Source organism: Ooceraea biroi, chromosome 7 (genome assembly GCF_003672135.1).
Source record: "Ooceraea biroi isolate clonal line C1 chromosome 7, Obir_v5.4, whole genome shotgun sequence".
Lineage (NCBI taxonomy): Eukaryota > Metazoa > Arthropoda > Insecta > Hymenoptera > Formicidae > Ooceraea > Ooceraea biroi.
In genome coordinates, this window is record NC_039512.1 from 11233393 (window position 1) to 11253319 (window position 19927).

Below are 19927 nucleotides of genomic sequence, written 5' to 3' on the forward strand. Positions count from 1 at the left end.
ACAAGTGTAACTTTTTAAAGATTTTTTTCAAGTATTATTTAAGTTTTAGTTATTTTTAAGTTTTATTTAAAGAAGCGAGAGCAAGATATTGAATTTTTATTTCATTTTCTTTTTGGTTTTCTTTTTTTAGCGTAGAGAAGTGGACAATAAAATTCCCGTCTCCCATGTATCGCATGAAGTTGGTCGCAATATGATCAGGGCGTATGCGTTGCGTCACGACTAGAGACGCAACGCACGGCGCCGCGACCGCGGTCGTAACGTCCCGCGCCTGCGCGAAGGTGTCACTCGTGCTGCTGCTCGAGTGCTGTTCCTTTAGTTTCTTTAGTTGTTTAATTCCTTTCTCGGCAGTCGCGATTCAATTACGAATCTCGAATAATATTTATCGTGCGCTTATCTTAAACGACAAAGCGCTATTTTTTGAGTTCTTACGACATTGATGTTGTTTTACCCAATGTTCCAGGTTCAGATTTTATTTTCTAGGGATCCTAGTAAAAAAAAATATCGCTTATCAGAATTCCTAGAGAACAAAGTTTTCTATTGGTCGTCAAATGTTTCAGACGAAGAATGAATTCTGCATAAAAGACAATTATATTTATAAATATCATGATCCGAATAGATTATCCGATCTACTAATATCCGAAATATCTGTAATTCTAATTGTTCTCTATTTCTTAGAGATAGTCATCTTACTGATTCCGGCGTGCATTTTCCCAATTCGAAAATCACTTATAATTCAAAAAATTGTTTAAAAATTGGATCTTGTAATTATACTTTAAATAGAAAATAAAATTTCTATTTTAAAACTAAACTACCTAATATATCTAAACACTAGAAAGCGAAACAAGAAGGAACAGTATTGAAAAAATGCAAGGAGTGCATTCAAGTGATAGCAGTTGATGTATGTACAGTTGGAGGCACTTTGCGCTTGATTTCGAATAATTTCAACGGTCAACGGCAGTAGCAAGTTTCTACTTACATTCCGGAGAGACCACGAAATTAATTGAAAAGTAAAAACTTCTTGTTAATATCTTGCTTATATATAATTCATTCCTTAAATTAATAACAACTAATTATTATTATTTAAAAGATATCTTTGATAATCGTGAGGTAATTTCTGCCTTCATTTTTTTTCACTGTCTTCATGATCGTACAGTTAACTTAATTATTTTATTTGATTTTCGTTTTAATCTTCTGCGTATATATTAATTGTTTCCAAATATGATATTTGTATTAATGTTTATTAACATACAAATAATATAAATTGTTCGTATTAGATATGTTCTATCTCGTCGACCTACTTTCCCACCGTCGCAGGGGCAAATTGGCCCCTTGCTGGCTCGCTGCAACGCTCAGCCAGAAATTATTTAAGAGACATTATAATTCCGATGCGATAAAGAAGCTAGACGTCATAAGAATTTCGTATGTCGTTCGCATTCATAACATATACTATGCTCTACACATATATAACATTCTTTCACTTCTAACATTTTGCCAATCGTATATTGACAGTGAAGAGATTTTAAAGATAATCCAGCAGCGCGGCGGCGCAAGACAGAGATTCAGCTTGTACCTCTCATCGCAATTGCTGTGGGGTATCATTAAGATTCATCAGTATCAGATAACATGCTATCAAAGTGAGTGGTGTGTGTGTGTGTGTGTGTGTGTATGTATGTGTGATACATCTCTGGCTAGTTTACTGCTGATGAGTTTACTTAAATTTATTAATAATATATATATATATTTGTTTTTGTTGCTTTTTTAGAAGATATTTCAATGGTGTTGCAAACACTCGACGAGCTTTCGATAGAGGAGGACTTCGATGTGGTACAAATTCTCGATATCACAATGGAGTTGCCTGTGGCAAATGAGAATTTATTACCGGATCCCTCGCGCGAAGATCTGCACCTTCTTCCGGAAGATGTCGAATCGCAAATGATGGTACGTAGACTTTAAATGGGTCAGTTAGTCATAGCTGCGCACATTGGGAAATGTATTTTCCAGCGAATTTTATATCTCTTTCAGCAGATCATCCTACTGTTCCTTAGATTCCATAATATATATGCTTACACTGTTCCTCAGATTCCAATATGCTAGGTTCAATGATTTGCTTTGACTTTGCTCGCTTGTCTATAGACAACGGATCCTGAATTTGCTTTCGTTTATGCAGATGCAAGACGCGCACCTGAATTTTGGCGTACTCACCGATGACGAGCTGGAATTCTTATTCAATCGTAACGGCGAGATCGCATTGTTAGTGCCTGATTCCTGTGTCTTCCTTGTACCGTAACGGCTGATCCCAATCCCTAAATCGCAAAAGTTCTTCACGCAATATATATAACAAGCTTCACATCCTGCACCATTTATTATTTTCTACTTTGTGTTACCTTTTATCTTGCTCTAAAATTTAATCCAAATCAATTTCATGATTAATCACAATTAATTAAAATTACAGAAGGAATAATAATTTTAATTTTCTGTCTATTAATTAAAATGCACAGAAGAAATAATAATTTGTTTTGATATAATCATATTCTTTGTAGTGACATGCAAAATGCAGACGACAACAGAAACAGAGACGTCAGCGAAATCGCAGAAGGTAGGATAAGCGGATACGTCACATGTATATAATATACATTGTTTTGTCATATCAAATTAAATTAAATTAAATTAAATTTGGTTAACAGAGGCCCATCGAGAGATACAGTCGCCTCGGGGAATCCTCAGGTATCCTTCGGTACTTGCGCATGGGTCGACAAGTAAATCGAAATACGATGGAAAAGTGTCTGTGACTCCGCAAAAACGACAGACACATCCGCAAGTGGAAACACCTACAAAACGAAGACGTGTACGTATATTTATTCGTGTGTGTGTGTGTGTGTGTGTGTGTGTGTGTGTGTAATTATTATGACTAACATCATGAGACAGTGTGAACATTTCAAATTAATAGATCAACTGTTTCTCATTGTTAATCACATCTTTTCTTTCCTTTTTTGTAATTTTGTCACCCTTTTGTCTTGTTCTCCTCTTCGTATAATCGTATAATAATATTATCATTAATTCTTTTACTTAACTATTATTTTTTATATGTTATTTACAGTTATCCTTTGAGGATGTGATTCCCGTTCCTTTGGAGGATGTAGTAGCCCAGTTGTCTGCCACAGCTGAGCCTTCTGTTCCTTTGGAGGATGTGACAGTACCCCAGATACTTGTGGAAGGGACAGTGGCATCAGCTTCTCCATTACCCGAGGAATAGATGCCTGCCGTACAACGAGCAGAATTAGACATGGAACTGGAGCCTGTGCATCCGAAGTTCTTCAAAAGCAAGAAGCAGCCAAAGAGAGGCAAAGCTATCGATAAGAAAATCAGATTGGAGGACAAGTCGCTCAAGGAGTGGCATCAGAATACAAGAATTTATTGCAAATCGGTGGGTTTTCAGATTACTTAGTTTTGCACGATTTGCACGCATGCAAATTAAAAACAAAAAAACGTCCAGAAACGTCAATAAATAAATACAATATCGTAAACATTTTCGTCTGATGGAGACCACAGAAGTTTCGATTATAAACCACTCTTCCTTATTTTCAGCAAATGGACTTGCCGCAAGTGCATCGTCCGCCACCAGCGATGGAACTCTTCGATCGACCTTCGCACCAGCCCAAGCGGTGGGCCAGCAAACTGTATGATCTGTTTGCTGATAACGTTAGAGGCCCATTCACGGCTCCAGACCAAGAGGACGCAGTCATGTCAAGTATGATGTAGATCTGTGTAGACAGTGAACAATTTTTAGGCATTTACGTTAACGATGTACGATATAAATAAGATATTGCGATGTAACCTGAAGGACTTACGTATTTCTTTCAGTGCAAGAAATACGAGCCGCGACGAGCAGGCTGGATCATCCTATGGAGGAATGGAGTACGCTTGGAAATGTGCAGGCCACGACTGCTGCCGATGGTACTGCCATGGAGAGCATCTCGAACATCCCTCCCTCCGATATTCAGATGGCGGAAACGGCAACGGCACGCGACAGTTGTGAGGCATCAACGGTGCCGTTAGCAGAGGCAGACATGGCCATTTCAGAGCAAGATATTAAGTGAGTCTCTGTATTATCAAAGATTATGAAGATACAAGAATACAAAACTAATTAAAATCGTACAGCCAAGTAGATAATGCGATTGTCGACATACATATTTTTATCATTTATCTTAGAATTGTACAATATTCGAAAATTTGAAATGTCTGAATATTATACAATTTTAATTGATAAAATGGAACCGTTAATTAGCAGTATGAAACTAATGATCAAGAATCAAAAATTCAAGATTGAAATCAAAAAGTCAAAACTCGACTAGTAGTTTTTATTTATCATTATTATCATTTTTCTCGACACTTCTTCCTGAGTTGTTGAATATTTATTTAATTAAATTATTTCAGCGCCGAGCGTGTGCAAAATGTCGAGATGAAAGTAGATGACGCGGATGCAAACAGCCTCCCCGATGTCAAAGTTATGCTGGAGAAACGATGGCATCAATCGGAAATAAGAGATCGCGTCTCGAAATCTTCCACCCCGTAATTTGAAATTATTTTCTTTTTGCTAGAGCTTGACGTAACAACGTTCTAAGTTGTCAATACTGATCCAGGCTTTTCATAGACAAATACTTCGAGAATCGATAATCACGAATTGAAAAAAAAAACCAAAAAAACAGGATCTTTGAGTGCGCGTCTACTGCAGTTGCACGAGACTCAGCGCGTTGTTGTCTCAAGCCTGCTATGAAAAAATACTGTTTGGTATATAATAAGAATGTATAATATTGTTCTTATTGTCGACTCAAGGATTGCGGCGGAGTCCGTACCTCTGACAGTTCAGGACGTTCTGGCTATGTTGGAGGTCTTGTGGCGCGATCGGGAAGTTGTCAAATTTAACGACTTCATCCCAAGAGATACATACTCGACAAACGATGTTGTTCATGTTTTCAACATACTTGGTAAATATCTCCTCGTTTACAATATATTCTAATGATGATGATGATAAAAAATAATGATCAATATTCTCTAAATTAATTCTTTATTATATTAATCCAATGTCGGAGGCACGTTTGATTAATAAGTTAGTTTCAATATAGTTCTACATGCGAAGAAGAAGCTCGTTCTGCGACAGAGCGCTTGCTACCGTACTCTCTGGATCAGGAAACTTTATTTCGACTAAATTGTAAAACGTATTATATTAATTGATTCTCAAATACTAACGCCGACTTTTTAAATTATTAATTTTTGTCGAATTCATTATAATTGTTTTTTCTATTGTATTCTTTATTGTTTTGTGGTATTCTTGGTGATGGTGTGTATTCTTTATTGTTACTATGGTCGGTATAATATATTTGTACAAATACTTATTTACCTAAATACTGAATTATAACGCAGTATTGTATCGCGGCTAGAGTTAAAATGTGAAATAAATGTCGCTTTATGTCGCAGTATTTTATTAATTATGGGATGTTTCACTTCTCACCTTCCGCAAATCTAAATTTTCATTTTGAAATACACGTACATGGATTAGTAAGTAACAAATATTTTATTTCTAATTTATATGTAGATATACAATTGATCTTTACAGTATAAGCATTTCTTACGAAATAGTATTAAAGAAATATTGAAGTTTATAGAAACTTAACTGGTTGCTTCTAATTTATCATAATGACATAATCAGTTAATTAATCATTAACTGCAGTTAAGTTTTTATAAAAACGCTTTTATGAAATTAATATTTTAAGATTCGAATATCTCTGTATATAAAATAAATAACGAGGGACCAATCACACGTATTTAGAGGTAACTGAATGGTCCATAGATCTTCAAGACAGAGACTGATGTCGCCTTTATAATGCTCTTATCCACCTAATATCAATCAAAGCTTGGTACATGCAGCGTGCGGACTACCGAGCTGTTGTAACGTGAAGGATTTATCTTTCTTGTTCGCTTCGGACCGTCAACTTGACGAATAGCCAGACGCGATGCAAATGTGCTTTCGATGCGTGCCCAACTTCATTCCATTGATTCACATGTATCCGGAGCACGCAGATGCGCGCTCTTACTTTGTCTCGTAGTTCATGGCCGTCTGCCACGCTTTTCCCGATTGTTTGCAATCGTTCGTCGTTGTTTGACAACAGCGGAGTCGTCGTCACTTAATTGAAGCCTGAGATTATACATTTTTTTCATTTCTATCAAAGTGACGACGATTAGTGAGAGAACTTCGTGCTCGCAATGCGGAATAACGGTTAAGTCACACCCGCCCGTGCGTACGTTCCTTCCGCAACGTAACGTAACGGTTTCTCCGTCTTCGTCAGTTTTATTGCCACGTTATGCTGCCAAGCGGTGCGTCCAGACTGCAGTTTCATGGCTCGTGTTATTTCTGAGATTTATGTCTACCACGGATGATTATGCGTCGACGTGCAAAATCGCTCGTTCCTTCAATCAAGGTAAAATTATCTTCAGTCTCTCGTTTACACTCTGCTTCAGCTCTGCTTGAACCGCTTCAGCTACCGATTACCTGTCAAACTCACTGATTATCCTTTACCTTCAAGAGCACATCATCACTGTTGGGGAACGACTCGTTGATACGCAACGGCGGATACAGTTAGAGAACTCAATCCAAACATGGATCAGATCATCGATATAGATGAAGTCGAGACTGGGATGCGCTCTTCCAAGAGCTCGGCGATACCGTTTAGCTGTATCAGCTCGAACTCGATATGCTACGTCGCGATCACGATCGCGACCCTTGCCTTCCTCGGAGCCATAGTCTTCGTCTGCAGGGATTATATCAAGGTGCTGCTCTACTGGATCGAGCATCAGAATGCCTGGATCATCGCCGTGATCTTCATCGGCCTGTTCACGGTGGTGTCGTTCCCGATCGTGATCGGTTACCTGTTCCTCATCGTCGCCAGTGGCTACCTGTTCGGCGTGGTGCGCGGCATGACGATTGTCATATTGTCCGCTAATCTGGGCATCGCGATCGCTCATGTTACTCTTGGACTGCTGTCCACCAGGCTGCCGATCGGCGCCCTTCTGCAGAGCGACACGGCAAGGGCGATCCTACGCGTCATCTCTGGTCCACAGGCCTTCAAGATAGTGCTGTTCGCGCGACTCACGCCGATCCCGTTTGGTCTCCAAAACACTATTTTTGCAGTGAGTACTTGTGCAAATCATTCTCTTGATTTTTCTCGACACATATAATTAAATAAGAAGTCTTGCAGAAAATTGCTAGATGATCATTGAAATTTAAACTTTTCTATTTTAATTTAATTGCATAGAAGAATTATTAAAATTATTATTAGAATTAAAATCGCAGATTATGAAATGCTCCATATCATGCAGTATATCTCTGATATGTGGAATCAATATTACATGTGTGTGTGTGTGTGTGTGTGTATACATATTTTTACATGCGTTTACTAGGTCAGTAACATAGGTGGATTTCATTACCACGCAGCTAGTGCGATAGGTTTACTGCCCGCCCAGCTGGTAAACGTTTATCTGGGTAGCAGTTTGAGATCGATGCAGGACGTGCTGGAAGATAGGTCGACGGCAGCCACGGGCTACGTAGTCTTTTGCTTCCAGGTGCGTTACACGCGCTCTCGCACTCCATTCTCGCCAGTTAAGTGACAGAATAATGACCTGTTGCTGTTGCCTCTTACAGATATTAGTAGGAGTCTCGCTTATGGTTTATATTGTACAGAAAGCGCGGAAGGAGCTTCAACTGACGTTGTTCGAAGCCGATCTAGCGTCTATGGCGAACTCGCCTCACTACATTCTCGATGGTCTGCCGGACTCGAAGATCATTTTAACGAATCTCATCGCGTAATATTTTTATGAGATTTTTGTATACGTATAAGCGACGATCAGACGATTGCTTACGATTTTATTATAAGAGATTATTTTTAACGTTTGTTGATATTACTTCTTTTTTTACTCGATATTCTTGTTTCTTCTTACGTACTTCCAGAAATGTATTTCGCAAAAAACGTATCGATGGTGCTGCTGAAGAGTCTAGGTTTTTTTGAAAATGAAAATGTACGAAATATATATATATAAAGATATTTCTCGTCGAGGATAACGCGATAAGTCTTACCAAAGTTAACGTAAGTTTAGTAACGAACAAAGTTGAACAAGATGCGTGATGTTATCCACGGAATGCGTGTATGTATTATATATTTTGATAAAAGTGATAAAGAGCAAGGGGGAGACGACAGAATTATGCGAATCCGGTGTATAAAGCTTCCTTGCAAGAGTATACTATAATTTATATATATATATATATATATATATATATTGCTCATATATATATACATTTAATGTTAATAATAGAGACTGAAACTTTACATTTATTATACCTTCAACATATTACTGATGATTATTGGTCTTCTCATTTCTCTTCGTGTTCAGGATCTGTTCTTGTTAACGCAATATTAATATTCGTGCATTTGTCTGCCTTCTCGTCCGATATACTTCATTTGTATATTATATATTTAATTATGTTATATATATATATGGTTATACATAATTGTATATTAATAATTGTAAAAGAAAGATGTATATTAATAAGATTATCCCTGTACGATTCTCTCTTGCGGAGAGAATGCTTTTTCTCGGTGATAACAGAAGAAAAAGAAAAAAAATAAATTTGACATTCTTTAACCAACTCAGCGTGTATAAATAAATTCCAAAACACACGTCGTTTTTTCTCACATGTATTTTTATAAACATTTATTATCTGACTAGAACTTCGGATATCAACGTTTCCGTTTCGTTCGTGCTTCGAAGCTCGAACGGTCAATATTTCGCGCGTGTATATATTCAACTGTGCATGTGCGCCACACTCGACTTCTAGCTTTTTCCACCAAGATTTTCATTGATCTCCCGTATCGCTTTCTCAAATCAAAGCAGATCAATGAAAACCTGCTTCACTGGCCTCGTTTCGTAAGAGCAAAGTGCAAGCGACGATTTCTCACGATTATACAGTTACCTTATTCGTATACGGAAACTAAAACGAGGGCGATAAAAGAAGATTGTACCTCTTCGGAGAAAGATCGAAAGAAGAGGGAGGCATGGGGTGGAAAAAGCTAGAAGTCGGCGCACGTACACAGTTGAATATACACACGCGAAAAATATTGACCCTTCAAGCCATCTAATGTGTGTGTGTATATCTATATATGTATATTTATGAGAGGAATGGCGTTATCGTTCCGTTTCTCCTCCTCAGCGGAAGCACAATTTCTACTTCCGGTTTCCACGCTTCACACGTTCACTCCTTGGTATACCTTCCGGGTGCTTTCCTTTTTTACAATTCCGTTATCTAACTTAGCGTAACTGTTACATTATAAAAATCCTCGGGCATTCCTTACATCGTACAATTACATACGTATATACAAAGATAATACGCGCGTCAGAATTCAGCGATTGTATAACTTTTTAAGCTTTTGCTTTTTCTCGCTTTTATAATATATATATGTATGTATGTATAGTATATTCACACTTGCACCCCTTTCCTCGTAACACCTTAAAGCTCGCGCCAGGCTGATTACAATACATGTCGCTATGTACAATATATCTCGGTTAAATAACAAACAACAAAACAAGTGCGCTGCGCGAATAATTAATTATAGTACAAAAGAAATCCTGACTCTCTACCATCGCATGGATATAATTTATGTACACGTTAACAAGACAGTTTTATATTCGCGTGCGGATTCCACTGCATAGTGAACGAATTGATTTGATGATGAATCAATTCGGCGAGACTAGAAGGGTGAGTCCGGGAGAATTATAAATGATTTAACTGTAACGTTAGCCTGCGTCAATATTTGCAATAATACATTTTCAGATTCCGCATTTTCGTTAGAAGGCATTTCCGGTGAATGAACGTATTCTTAGATTATAAACGAAATAAATGACAGAGAATATATCAAAGGAGAGATATTTTACAAGAGAGAGAGAGAAAAGAATCGACGTACAGGATGTTGTCTCCAATTCGACCACTTGAAATGGCTTTGTAGTAGTTATTGTCTATAACTGCAAGCGTGAGTAGACAAGAAGTAATTATTCGTTATTCGTACAATTTGGAAGTCGAGAGAAAAAAAACAAACATTATGGTTAATATACAATTTTCTTAATTATAATAATTATTAAAATAAAAGATGTAATTTTTTTCTTATTGGAAAAATTGCTCGATATTTTGTGCGATTAAAATAATTATCATTAATTAAATGAGAATGCTGTATATATAGCTGCATTATATTAATCATAATATTTTTCATATCTCTATAAGCGAAGGAGTGACTTTTGATTTGTTAAATTTGAGATTTAATGTCACAGTTAATTAATTTTGGCAGATAATTTTATGGGTTTTATCAAGCGGACAAATTGGACGAGACAACCTGCAGAATGCGATGCAGATGTCAAACATTTACGCTTTAGTAGAGCTTTCTTAGACTATCATAGAGCTTTCTTAAATTATCGCTCAGTTTTATCCATTTTTTTCAGTTCGTTCGACAAATATATTATTATAGCAAACATAATAACAACAACGTTATGGCTGGGCTGGTCTAAGCACATAAATTAGAGTAGGAGAGAGAGATTATATGTATATATATAAAAGGACCAAACTAATTTACTTATGTATCAACTAACCAGTCGACTCGATTAGAAAGCTATCGATATCACAAAGTTCACAGGGCTCGATCTTATGAATTAAACGTAGGTAATTATAGAATCATAGAATGTTCCGCCTCAGAAAAACTGATTTAAATAGACAGTTCGCGCGGAAGAGAAGAATGCTAATAGGCACAAATATCATAACAATGATCGAAATGAACATAACTTTCAACGGAACAGGAAACGAACATTGCACGTTTTTTCCCCATTGATACATAACGCATCGAAAATATAAAAAAAGCGCTAATCGCATTAGCTGGCGAAGCATGTCATCAGTCTGCCGAAAATGAGAATTAACCTGCGCATTGTAACAAAAAGAACTCATCAAGTGAAAATAAAATAAGGAAAATAGAGTAAATGTAATCTGCGTCTGAAAGCATTCCGTCATCAAGAGCTTACGATCATCGCATGTCATTATAACGGCAGGAGATCGATCAGGTTCGCGCGCGGCTGCGTCAACGGTTCCGGGAAGAATTCCGTGAGTTTGTTGTAGAGCTCGGTTCGCAGATTGTGGACGTCGCGCGTGTTCGCACATTGCGTCGCGGTGCCAACGTTCAGGTCGCCCAGAATCGCGTCCGAACGCGAGGCGTCCTGCATCGAGTCGTCGTGTCCGCGGAATAAGATCGACGTCAGCAACTGGAACTGCAAGAAGACACGTGAGGCGCTCAGTGAAGACAACAAGCATGAATGAATAAGCAAAATAACGGATTGGTATACCTCTTTCGTTTGCTGCACATCATTGTGGTCGATGATCTCGAAGACTCTCGTCTGTAGATACTCGAGAGCCTCTATGCTGTTGCTCAAGGCGAGTTCCTTGAATTTATGCGTCCTAATGATCAACTTGCACCTCTTCAGGATCTGTTCGGGCGTGGGTCGGCGCAATTCTAATTGCCAGAAGTCGTCGAGTCTCAAATTCGGAAGACAAGATCTGCCCGGATTACCTCCGAACAGGAAATGAACCTGACGAGAAAATAAAATGAATCAGTATTATCGCTGAATCAACCCGGAAACATATTCATCTCACGCGACAGTAACAGAAAACTAAAGGCTCTCCAGCACTTTCAAGTTATAATCTTTCTTTTTATATTCTCAGATGGTCTTACAAGAAATTAATATAGTTTTTCGCGATTACGATATTACGATTCACACGAGCTGTGCGCAATTATTAAAACTTATTTAAATACCAAATCGATATACTATGATCGATACACCTCTCTCTCTCTTTCTGTCTTTTTTTGTCTCACCTTTCTCGTGTGATCATAAACAAGTTGATGTGCGAATCGCGGACATGGTTCGTAATCCTGCATTTTGCTCCAGTACTTTTCGCCGACGTTCTCGTTGCGATATATACAAGACCATCTGCTGTTTTGGATATTATACACCCAGAAGGAATTTTGCACATTGTCGTCTCTCTTATCCTTATCCTTACTCAAACCCTGAAAATATTGTCGCCATCTCAAGTTTTTGCCTATTGAAATATCCGCATGCTTCCATCAATTGTACAATAAAATTGTCGTGATAATACAAAAATCTGAGATTCCCAATTATTCACTATTTCGTATTAATATTTAATTATCGTGCGAGACACAAACAGATAGAACGTAAATTTCGCCGAGCTCGGGATCGATGGTCGCCCTCTGCGTGAATCCTGCTGCAGGAACATGATTAGAATCCTTCGCTGTACCGAACTCGTTGTAACTTATGTACTCGACGTGATGCGTGTCCACTTCGTAGGTGAAAAAGTCGCTCAAGTACTCTTTACCTCTCTGACCGGCGAATATATATAACTTTCTCGATCGCTGCAAAGGGAAATCACATTTAGAAATCGTTCCGCTTCACATCTCGCGATAAAAGATAATGGTTGGAATTCAACTGCGGACGAAACCCACCGGATGAAACAACATGGAATGACCGGCGCGAGATCTGTAGATTGGCATGTCTCGCGAGTAGGGCTTATCAGCGATATCACAAGCGAGCTTCATCCAAGTACCGGTTGGCACGTGATAAGAATACAGTCCTGAGAAATGTGGTTCCGGTATCAGGCCATGCTCGTCGCCACTGCGCAAATCAGAGAGAGATAACATATATAGTCAATGATGAATTTTGTGACAAATCCTCGTTTCCTCTCTTGATCTTTCTAACGAGGAAGACTTACTTCGTTGAATGAGCCAAGACTCTACCACCGAAGACATATATAGTGCGCTTTTCGACATCCATTGACATTTGATGGTCAAACACGAGCGGCGGACCGCCTATCGCTCCCGTGTCCTCCGATATCTGAGTCCACTTGTTCGACTCGATGTCATAGACATAAAAATCGCTCTTCAGATTTTCACATGTACGATACTGAGTGTCCAAGTATCTACCCAGCGTAAAGAGCTGCCGTCTCTGTGGATCTAAGCACATCTTGTGACAAGATCGTGCGCTTGGTCCCCCCTAAGAACACACAAGTGACGATGTTAACGAGAGAACAACTGTCTCCGACGAAATTAATTGTTAGCATGCCGATCGTGTAAAATGCACTATCGAACGCTACTGACCACTGCTTCAGTGTCCTTGCAAATGAGCGTCCAATTACCAGCCTCTATATCGTACGACCACAGATCAGAGAGATCCTGGTTACCGTCCCAGCCACCAAAAAGGTAAAGCACTTCAGCCGTGGGATCGAGTACCATTTGATGACCACCACGCATGCCAGGCTTGAGCTCGCTAGATGATAGCTTTGTCCAAATTGCTCTATAAGTTTGAGCATTGATATAATCGTTTAAGAGTCCCACTAAAAAGTGCATTTAACAATGTATAAGCGTGACGATGGACGGTGAACTAGACAAGATTCAAAGTGAAGAGACGGAGAGAGATACGCGCACTTACTCGAAAGCGCATTGCTGATAAAACGTTCCGCTTGCAAGTGGTCGCCTTTGGTGACCAACAGTTCGTAGAGCATCGACAACCGCGCATCCTCCAGCGGAACTCCAGTGACCCTCTGCAGAGTCTGCACGATCTCGAGTTGTTCCATTTGTCGGAAGTGCTTTATGCACAGTCTTATTATTTCGTTCTGGCGATACTGCGATAAAACAACGTACGTTAGTTTGATCTCGCACAGCGTTCGAAAAGATCTCTCGCCTTTTATTCAACGTGAAATTACCATATTAAACCATTCGAGGCAGGGTTTGACAATCTTGGGATCATCAATACCAGCTAATCTGACATGCCATATAGAAAAGTTGAAACTAGGACCCCATGATTGCAGGGGGAGAATTTTTATGTACCGAACAGGGAAATGATTTCCTTCGTTTCCTAACACATGCTTAAGGTCAAACGTCTCCGGTATAGAGTCATTTCTCAGTCCACTGAAACGTTAAAGCACGAGATAACGAACAAAGTTAACAAAATGAATAACCATCGACAAACCTTTCAAGGAGTTCCATCATGTTCTCCGGTTCCAACCCACCAAATATCTTGAACTTCTTTATGTTACAAACATGGGTTTTCTCATATTTACCAAAGGTGATGCGTTTGACAATGAAAGGGCGTTGAAGTTTGAGAATAAGATACTGTAACGTATGGTTAACAAGGTAAACAAAAAATAATTAAAAAGATAAATAGTAAAACTGAAACAACGATACATATTGTACAGACGCACGTAGGTCATTCTTATCGTTCTTATCGTCCTTACCTGCGGATGATTGTCAATGTCAGAAGACCATCGGGAGGTCTGGTCCGACGGTATATCAACGATAATATTTCTGGAAAAAAAGCAGTGACATGTAAGAATATCGATGGACATTCGCCATTTTCACGGATTTTAACGCGCGCATCGCTCGTACTGCACGTACGGGACGGTCTTTTCTAAACTGTTTTTAGGTTAGGAAATTCTGGTCCGTCGATGAAGGATTTCCTGATCGTCCGATATTTATACGATATAACGCGATTTGCAAATATCGAGAGTACTCACTCGGGTATGTAATTGGAGGAATAACTGGAGCACTTGTAAATCCGATACTCCAACACCTTTCCGAAATTACTGCTCTCGCTCGACGCCATGTTATACAAATGACATAACCTTCACGCTAGAGATACGTATGAAAAAGGTACTCGCGAAATTTCAAGTCAAGTCCGATCTTGTTTATCTCGAGTAATCGAATTCGAATCGTTTCGGTAGAGATCTATCCTTTCGAAAATGCCGATTGGTCGTTGCCTAGAGATATTTGGGTTTGCGAGCATTCACTGAGTGACAGCCAATCGGTACACTTGCCACTTTGGTAGTTCTTCAAGTCGGCCGAGATGGTGCGAAACGTCAAACTTACGTCAAACGTCAACGTCGACTCCGACTGTACAAAGTGCAGTTAGTACACGGGAGGGTTCACTTTTGCGATGGGCTGTACCCGTCTGACGTCCGGAGCGTCTCGGTCGTGTACACGTGCGCACTAGTTAAATAATAATGATTTAGGCATGGAAAAAGAGTCTGTGATCTAAACGCTCGATCCGGATCGACCGCGAGTGCACTCGAATCATCGCGCGCACCGACAGACGTACTGTCATGGTACGTAGATGAGACATGAAACGAAAATGAAAATGCCGCTCGACACTGCGTGTCGCGCGGTGCTAACTGGAGGAGACGTAAATCGATATATTCATTACTGTTTGCGAACCAGGAGGTAGGCGAACTGATAAGCGATAACAAGGAAACAATGGACGGTGAGCGACAGCACCGGGCTCTGTGCGAGAACGACGAGATCGAGAACTCGGACGAGAGCAGCGAGAGCAGGCCGTCCGGGGAGAGGTGGGCCCCGGTCGGGGCGAATGACGGCGACAATGAGTTCGGAGACGAATACAAATACGTCAACGCCAACGTAGAGAAGTACGTTTGCGATCTCTTCTCTTCTCGCCCATTTTTTAAATATAAGTCTGTAAAAAGCTGTACATCAGGTTCTCTTGTAATGTCCATATGTCAGGCTGCTAATTTCTTCTTGTACGTGTGTGTGCGCGCGTGTGTGCGAATATTATTAAATTTCAGCTACTATTATTTATTATTATATAATAAATGCTTTAATTAATTAGAATTTATTAATAGTTATATTATAAATCATGAAATCTTGCTAGTCTCGCATACGACATGGAGAGGGTAAAGATACTGGAGGAGGAACAGGAGATGTTGAACTCGTCTCTGATAGCGTTAACTACCCACTTTGCTCAGGTACAAAGAGAAGATCGAAAATATCGTTGCGCATTAATCGAAATTTTGTTGACTTGAATATCATTGAGCGATGAAATCCCTCCACAGGTTCAATTTCGCCTCCGGCAGATCGTGGACGCGCCGGCCAGCGAGAAGGAGACGCTGCTCAAAGAATTAGAGGAATTCGCGTTTAGAGGGATACCAGACGTACCAAATAGCTTACTGTTAGAGAGCAGGTCCATCTCGCCGATCTCCTCTAAATCCTGTGATCGAAGTGTAAGCTACGTAGAGAGCCACAGCTCTTCCACAGCTTTTCAGCACAAACGAATTTTCTGCAATTATCCTTATCATGACGCGAATCTTTATTGCTTCATTTGGCAGCGTCGTCGTGGGCTTTAATGCATTTGTTTTCTATCTAGTCATTCTTTACTGTCTCTTTAAATTTTATGCTTACTTACTTTACCTGTTACTTTTACTTATAAATATGTAAATATTATATATCTCGATTATATTCTTTCGTTTTTTATATCTTTAAATGCAATAAAATATTTCTATATATATGTTTTTTTTTATCCACTTTATTTTAATTTCCACTCGTACCAAATCCTTTGTTCCACGATAAGTCGCAAATAAAAAAACAGTGTAGCTATTGCAATTTTCTGAATTTCTTTCGGGAAAGATAAAGTAATCGGCAGTAATAAAGATAAAATAAATTATAACAAAATATTTGATATTTGATGCCATTGAATGTAATATAATTATAGATGACCGGTGTAATTACCGACGCGGAGGTCGAGTCCAAAATGGCACTGCAAAGAACGAAGCAGAGAGAATTGATAAGCCAATTAAAATCTCAGTTGGAGGATTTAGAAAAATACGCGTACGAAACGGGTGATGCCGATTTACCGCAAAGTGTTATTCTGGAGAGGCAAAATATCATAATCAGTAAGTAAAATATTATAAATGAGTTTGCATTTAAAGGCAGAAGGTAAAAATTGCATTGTCCGCAGGTCACCTGAAAGAAAAGTTGAACTTCGACGTCGATGACCTCTGTAAATTGCCAGCGGACGATCTCAGGTGGCAAGTCGATTACGCTATAAGTCAAGTATGTATGAAGGACATTGTGTGAAATGTGAAATCTCTGTCCTAAAGCTCGAATATTTTCCCAGTAATAAACTATAAACTTTTCCGTCGATTAAATCTGAAAAGAAGCAAGTAAAAATATTACATTTTATTTCACTGGATTTTAGTTTAATAAAATTTTAATTCGAAATTTATTAAAAATATGCAAAATTTGAAGAAAAAATTATATTTTCGCTGAAGAGATTCTAGACTAAAAAAATTGCAGGGATGTTCGGTTCTGAGATATTTCTGAGAGTTCCGATGCAACACAATTTTATTACATACATAATATGCGTTTGCCAAATAGATCGTCAGCCCATTGAAGATGAAGGAGCAACTGGTATGCCAGCTGAAGACGCAGATCGCCGACCTGGAGCGTTTCATCAATTATCTCCAGGGCGAGGTCAGCACGGAGACTCTGGCGTGCACGTGCGCGTGTCCGGTGCACGCTGGCGGCTCCTCGTCGACCGCTTACGGCTCGAAACGGCGTTACGACCGGGGAAAACCCATCGAGGAGGAATTGGGCGACGGCGACAGGACCAGGACACTGAACACCGTGCGCAAGGTGGTCGCGCTCCTGCACATGTTCCTGATGTCGCAACTGGGCTGCGGTAGCGAACGGGTGCGCCGCAGTTTCGGCGGCGGTAACAGCAAGAAAAATTCGCTGCACAATTGGCGGGATCTGCGCACTAGGCTCGACATCGCCGTGGAGCACGTGCTGGAGACGATGGCGGAAGTGTCGCAGCAGCAACAGCAGCAGCTACAACGGCAGCGGCAGCATCTCGACGATGAGGAGGACGACGACGACGACATCGAGAACGATAACGAGAACGACTATACGTCCGACTCGGACTCGGTGACGTCGCACGCGAACGCGAAACTCACCTCCGCCGTGAGGAAGCACCTCGCCATCTCGATCAGGGATCTGATGCAGCACGGCCTGACCGCGGACGTGCAACGCGCCGCGTCCAGCGTGGTGCCGTTCGTCGGATGCTTCCCGCAGCGTAACGTCACGTCGGCCAATCTGATGCACGCCTGGGAACTGATACTGAAGTACTACGAGGTGAAGAACGGCCGTCTTTACAACTCCAGTCCCGCGCAGAAGTTGTCGCAGAGCTTCAATCTGGACCTCGCGACGGGCAGACTAGCTTCCTCCAAGCAGGTACTTTCGCTCTAGCTCGTGTCTGGAAGATCTGTCCGCAGTTTGCTGGATTGGATCCTGTAGTTTTGGAAATCGAAGTGTTATCAATGTTTTACGTACCTTTAAACGTTCGTTTTTTCTCTTTTCTTCCTTAGAGCCTGTTGACGACAATAGGTAACATCATCGCCTCCCATAGCCCCTACAAGCGCAGTTACGATTCGCACTTTAAGGCGTTCATATGCGCGGCTTTGAAGTGAGTAAACACAGTGCAATTGCACTGTCACACTGAGATCAGCAAACTGTTTACTATTTTTGCTAATCGCATACATTATTTACATAATTTGATGTTACATATTATTTGTTATTACTCGATTTACTAAACGATCATCGTACTTTTAGCGCGAACAAGCTCGTGACGTGGCTAAAGCTGATCCTACAGTGTCAGTACCTTTTAGAAAATTATTACCTATCATGGAGCTACGTTGTGAAAACAGGTATGCCTTTCGAATTTCGAATAACTGAACGAGTAACGATTAAACAAATTGAATCGAATCGATTTTCATGGCCTCCTATTATCTCCAGGTTTCCAAGACGCATTTCACACCTTGGATCGCCTGACTAGTTACAAATTTGACTTGCCGGTGGACCTGGCCGTGCGGCAGTTTCAGAACATAAAGGACGCATTTTGATTGTATCCTGTCATCGTCGTTTCGTGCAAATGATAGCGTAGGGCTTAGAGAAATATCCGTGTACCCTCAGTACCTTCTGTAACATGTAATACGTATACCAAACGCGCGTGAACAAGTATACAAGGTGAGGATTACGAGTCCCCTAATTCTCCTGGTGATCCATCGTGTGTACTCGAGGACGCGAGAGGTTGTTATTATGTATATCTTCCGAAATGCCGACCGCAAAAACGTTCCTTTCTCTTAGTCTCTAAGTATCGATTGTATCAAACACACATGTAGAGTTGAATTGCAATAATTAGTAGATGTAATAATGATTTATATCTTCTAAGGTATTATCAGTATTTGTATAGATCAGTTGTAAATGTACAAAACTTTCTTTTCTTTTCGCCTACATTGGGGGCGGATAGGTGATGTACACATATACATAATCTGCAAATCCCGAGAGGATCTTAGGAAACCACGGTGTGTCTCTATCAAGATATTTTTTATCGCGACACAAACCTGTTAAATATACGAGGACTGAATCGAGCAAAGCTAGTCACCCGGGGAAAGAATTATTCCGTATTGTGCACACGTACGCTAAGCATCACCGTATTTATGAAGCATTCAAGAGAGAGAAACATACCAAAGATGAATAATATCCTGCTGCAACTATAGATACTTGTTGCACCATTTATATCGCATAAGACATTTTATGTATACCTACACGCGTAAGTTAGCATAAGAGAACAATGTATTATATATATATATATATGATATATATATACACACACATAAGATGCTAAAACCAAATATGCTTTTTATAAAATGATAAATTATTTTAAATCAGTTCCACACATTGTTGAAAGAAATACGTATATGAATATGAAATATATAATGCAATGTAAAAGACGTACGCTTGTGCAGTAATGTCTCTTGATCAGTGGTCACATTATCCCTTTTCTTTGATATCAAGCATAATGTATAATTAATATAAAAGTCCTGATTATTTTAACTTTCGTAATTTAATTTTAATAGGAGACTAGGTTTTCCTAGAATGTGAAAATATGAAAATTAAAGTGCACAGTTTGCACATCCTGTGTACGTGCA

At 39.7% G+C, this 19927-nt stretch overlaps 5 protein-coding genes across 7 annotated transcripts; 4 read left to right on the forward strand and 1 right to left on the reverse strand.

Annotated features, from left to right (window-relative positions):
- Positions 1–895: 895 nt before the first annotated feature.
- On the forward strand, positions 896–3357 carry LOC105279839 (meiotic recombination protein REC8 homolog). 3 transcript variants are annotated; one of them, XM_011339896.2, is made up of 6 exons: positions 896–1007; positions 1275–1419; positions 1510–1634; positions 1763–1938; positions 2541–2596; positions 2685–2765. In XM_011339896.2, the coding sequence occupies exons 2-5, from the start codon at positions 1277–1279 to the stop codon at positions 2541–2543; spliced, it is 447 nt and encodes a 148-aa protein (XP_011338198.1). In that variant the 5' UTR covers positions 896–1007; positions 1275–1276; the 3' UTR covers positions 2544–2596; positions 2685–2765. The 3 variants fall into 3 exon arrangements, with proteins under 3 accessions (XP_011338198.1, XP_011338197.1, XP_026827324.1); XM_011339895.2 differs by lacking the exon at positions 896–1007 and having other exon boundaries at positions 1243–1419; XM_026971523.1 differs by lacking the exons at positions 896–1007; positions 1275–1419; positions 1510–1634 and adding an exon at positions 3098–3357 and having other exon boundaries at positions 1800–1938; positions 2685–2845.
- LOC105279837 lies at positions 3235–5483 on the forward strand. Its single transcript, XM_011339891.3, has 6 exons — positions 3235–3424; positions 3586–3748; positions 3862–4093; positions 4435–4569; positions 4834–4985; positions 5124–5483. Exons 1-6 carry the CDS (start codon positions 3254–3256, stop codon positions 5204–5206), a joined length of 936 nt encoding a protein of 311 aa, XP_011338193.2. The 5' UTR covers positions 3235–3253; the 3' UTR covers positions 5207–5483.
- Positions 5484–5628: 145 nt separating this feature from the next.
- LOC105279838 (transmembrane protein 64) lies at positions 5629–8698 on the forward strand. The gene is made up of 4 exons (XM_011339894.3): positions 5629–6476; positions 6582–7185; positions 7456–7617; positions 7697–8698. Exons 2-4 carry the CDS (start codon positions 6655–6657, stop codon positions 7859–7861), a joined length of 858 nt encoding a protein of 285 aa, XP_011338196.1. The 5' UTR covers positions 5629–6476; positions 6582–6654; the 3' UTR covers positions 7862–8698.
- Positions 8699–8734: 36 nt separating this feature from the next.
- LOC105279834 (muskelin) lies at positions 8735–14876 on the reverse strand. The gene is made up of 12 exons (XM_011339888.3): positions 14666–14876; positions 14387–14456; positions 14122–14264; positions 13856–14060; positions 13582–13774; positions 13251–13486; positions 12866–13146; positions 12600–12768; positions 12303–12509; positions 11955–12146; positions 11428–11670; positions 8735–11352 (listed from the first exon to the last, which is right to left on the reverse strand). Exons 1-12 carry the CDS (start codon positions 14752–14754, stop codon positions 11125–11127), a joined length of 2256 nt encoding a protein of 751 aa, XP_011338190.1. The 5' UTR covers positions 14755–14876; the 3' UTR covers positions 8735–11124.
- A 222-nt stretch (positions 14877–15098) lies between these two features.
- Positions 15099–19733, forward strand: LOC105279836 (RUN domain-containing protein 1). Its single transcript, XM_020031769.2, has 10 exons — positions 15099–15253; positions 15366–15571; positions 15814–15907; positions 15995–16162; positions 16651–16831; positions 16897–16991; positions 17316–18170; positions 18305–18402; positions 18549–18643; positions 18732–19733. The coding sequence occupies exons 1-10, from the start codon at positions 15251–15253 to the stop codon at positions 18836–18838; spliced, it is 1902 nt and encodes a 633-aa protein (XP_019887328.1). The 5' UTR covers positions 15099–15250; the 3' UTR covers positions 18839–19733.
- The last annotated feature ends 194 nt before the right edge of the window (positions 19734–19927 follow it).

Excerpts from the sequence above, each read along its gene's own strand:
- LOC105279839 (XM_011339896.2), top strand. The coding sequence starts at position 1,277 with ATGTTCTATCTCGTCGACCTACTTTCCCACCGTCGCAGGGGCAAATTG. Across the intron at positions 1,420-1,509 it reads CTAGACGTCATAAGAATTTC|TGAAGAGATTTTAAAGATAA; the intron begins GTATGTCGTTCG and ends GTATATTGACAG. Across the intron at positions 1,635-1,762 it reads TCAGATAACATGCTATCAAA|AAGATATTTCAATGGTGTTG; the intron begins GTGAGTGGTGTG and ends TTGCTTTTTTAG.
- LOC105279834 (XM_011339888.3), bottom strand. The coding sequence starts at position 14,754 with ATGGCGTCGAGCGAGAGCAGTAATTTCGGAAAGGTGTTGGAGTATCGG. Across the intron at positions 14,265-14,386 it reads ACATTGACAATCATCCGCAG|TATCTTATTCTCAAACTTCA; the intron begins GTAAGGACGATA and ends CATACGTTACAG. Across the intron at positions 13,487-13,581 it reads TATCAGCAATGCGCTTTCGA|TGGGACTCTTAAACGATTAT; the intron begins GTAAGTGCGCGT and ends TGCACTTTTTAG.
- LOC105279836 (XM_020031769.2), top strand. Across the intron at positions 16,163-16,650 it reads CTAAATCCTGTGATCGAAGT|ATGACCGGTGTAATTACCGA; the intron begins GTAAGCTACGTA and ends ATATAATTATAG. Across the intron at positions 16,832-16,896 it reads GAGGCAAAATATCATAATCA|GTCACCTGAAAGAAAAGTTG; the intron begins GTAAGTAAAATA and ends CATTGTCCGCAG.
- LOC105279837 (XM_011339891.3), top strand. The coding sequence starts at position 3,254 with ATGCCTGCCGTACAACGAGCAGAATTAGACATGGAACTGGAGCCTGTG. Across the intron at positions 4,570-4,833 it reads GTCTCGAAATCTTCCACCCC|GATTGCGGCGGAGTCCGTAC; the intron begins GTAATTTGAAAT and ends TGTCGACTCAAG. Across the intron at positions 4,986-5,123 it reads TCATGTTTTCAACATACTTG|TTCTACATGCGAAGAAGAAG; the intron begins GTAAATATCTCC and ends GTTTCAATATAG.
- LOC105279838 (XM_011339894.3), top strand. The coding sequence starts at position 6,655 with ATGGATCAGATCATCGATATAGATGAAGTCGAGACTGGGATGCGCTCT. Across the intron at positions 7,186-7,455 it reads TCCAAAACACTATTTTTGCA|GTCAGTAACATAGGTGGATT; the intron begins GTGAGTACTTGT and ends TGCGTTTACTAG. Across the intron at positions 7,618-7,696 it reads ACGTAGTCTTTTGCTTCCAG|ATATTAGTAGGAGTCTCGCT; the intron begins GTGCGTTACACG and ends TGCCTCTTACAG.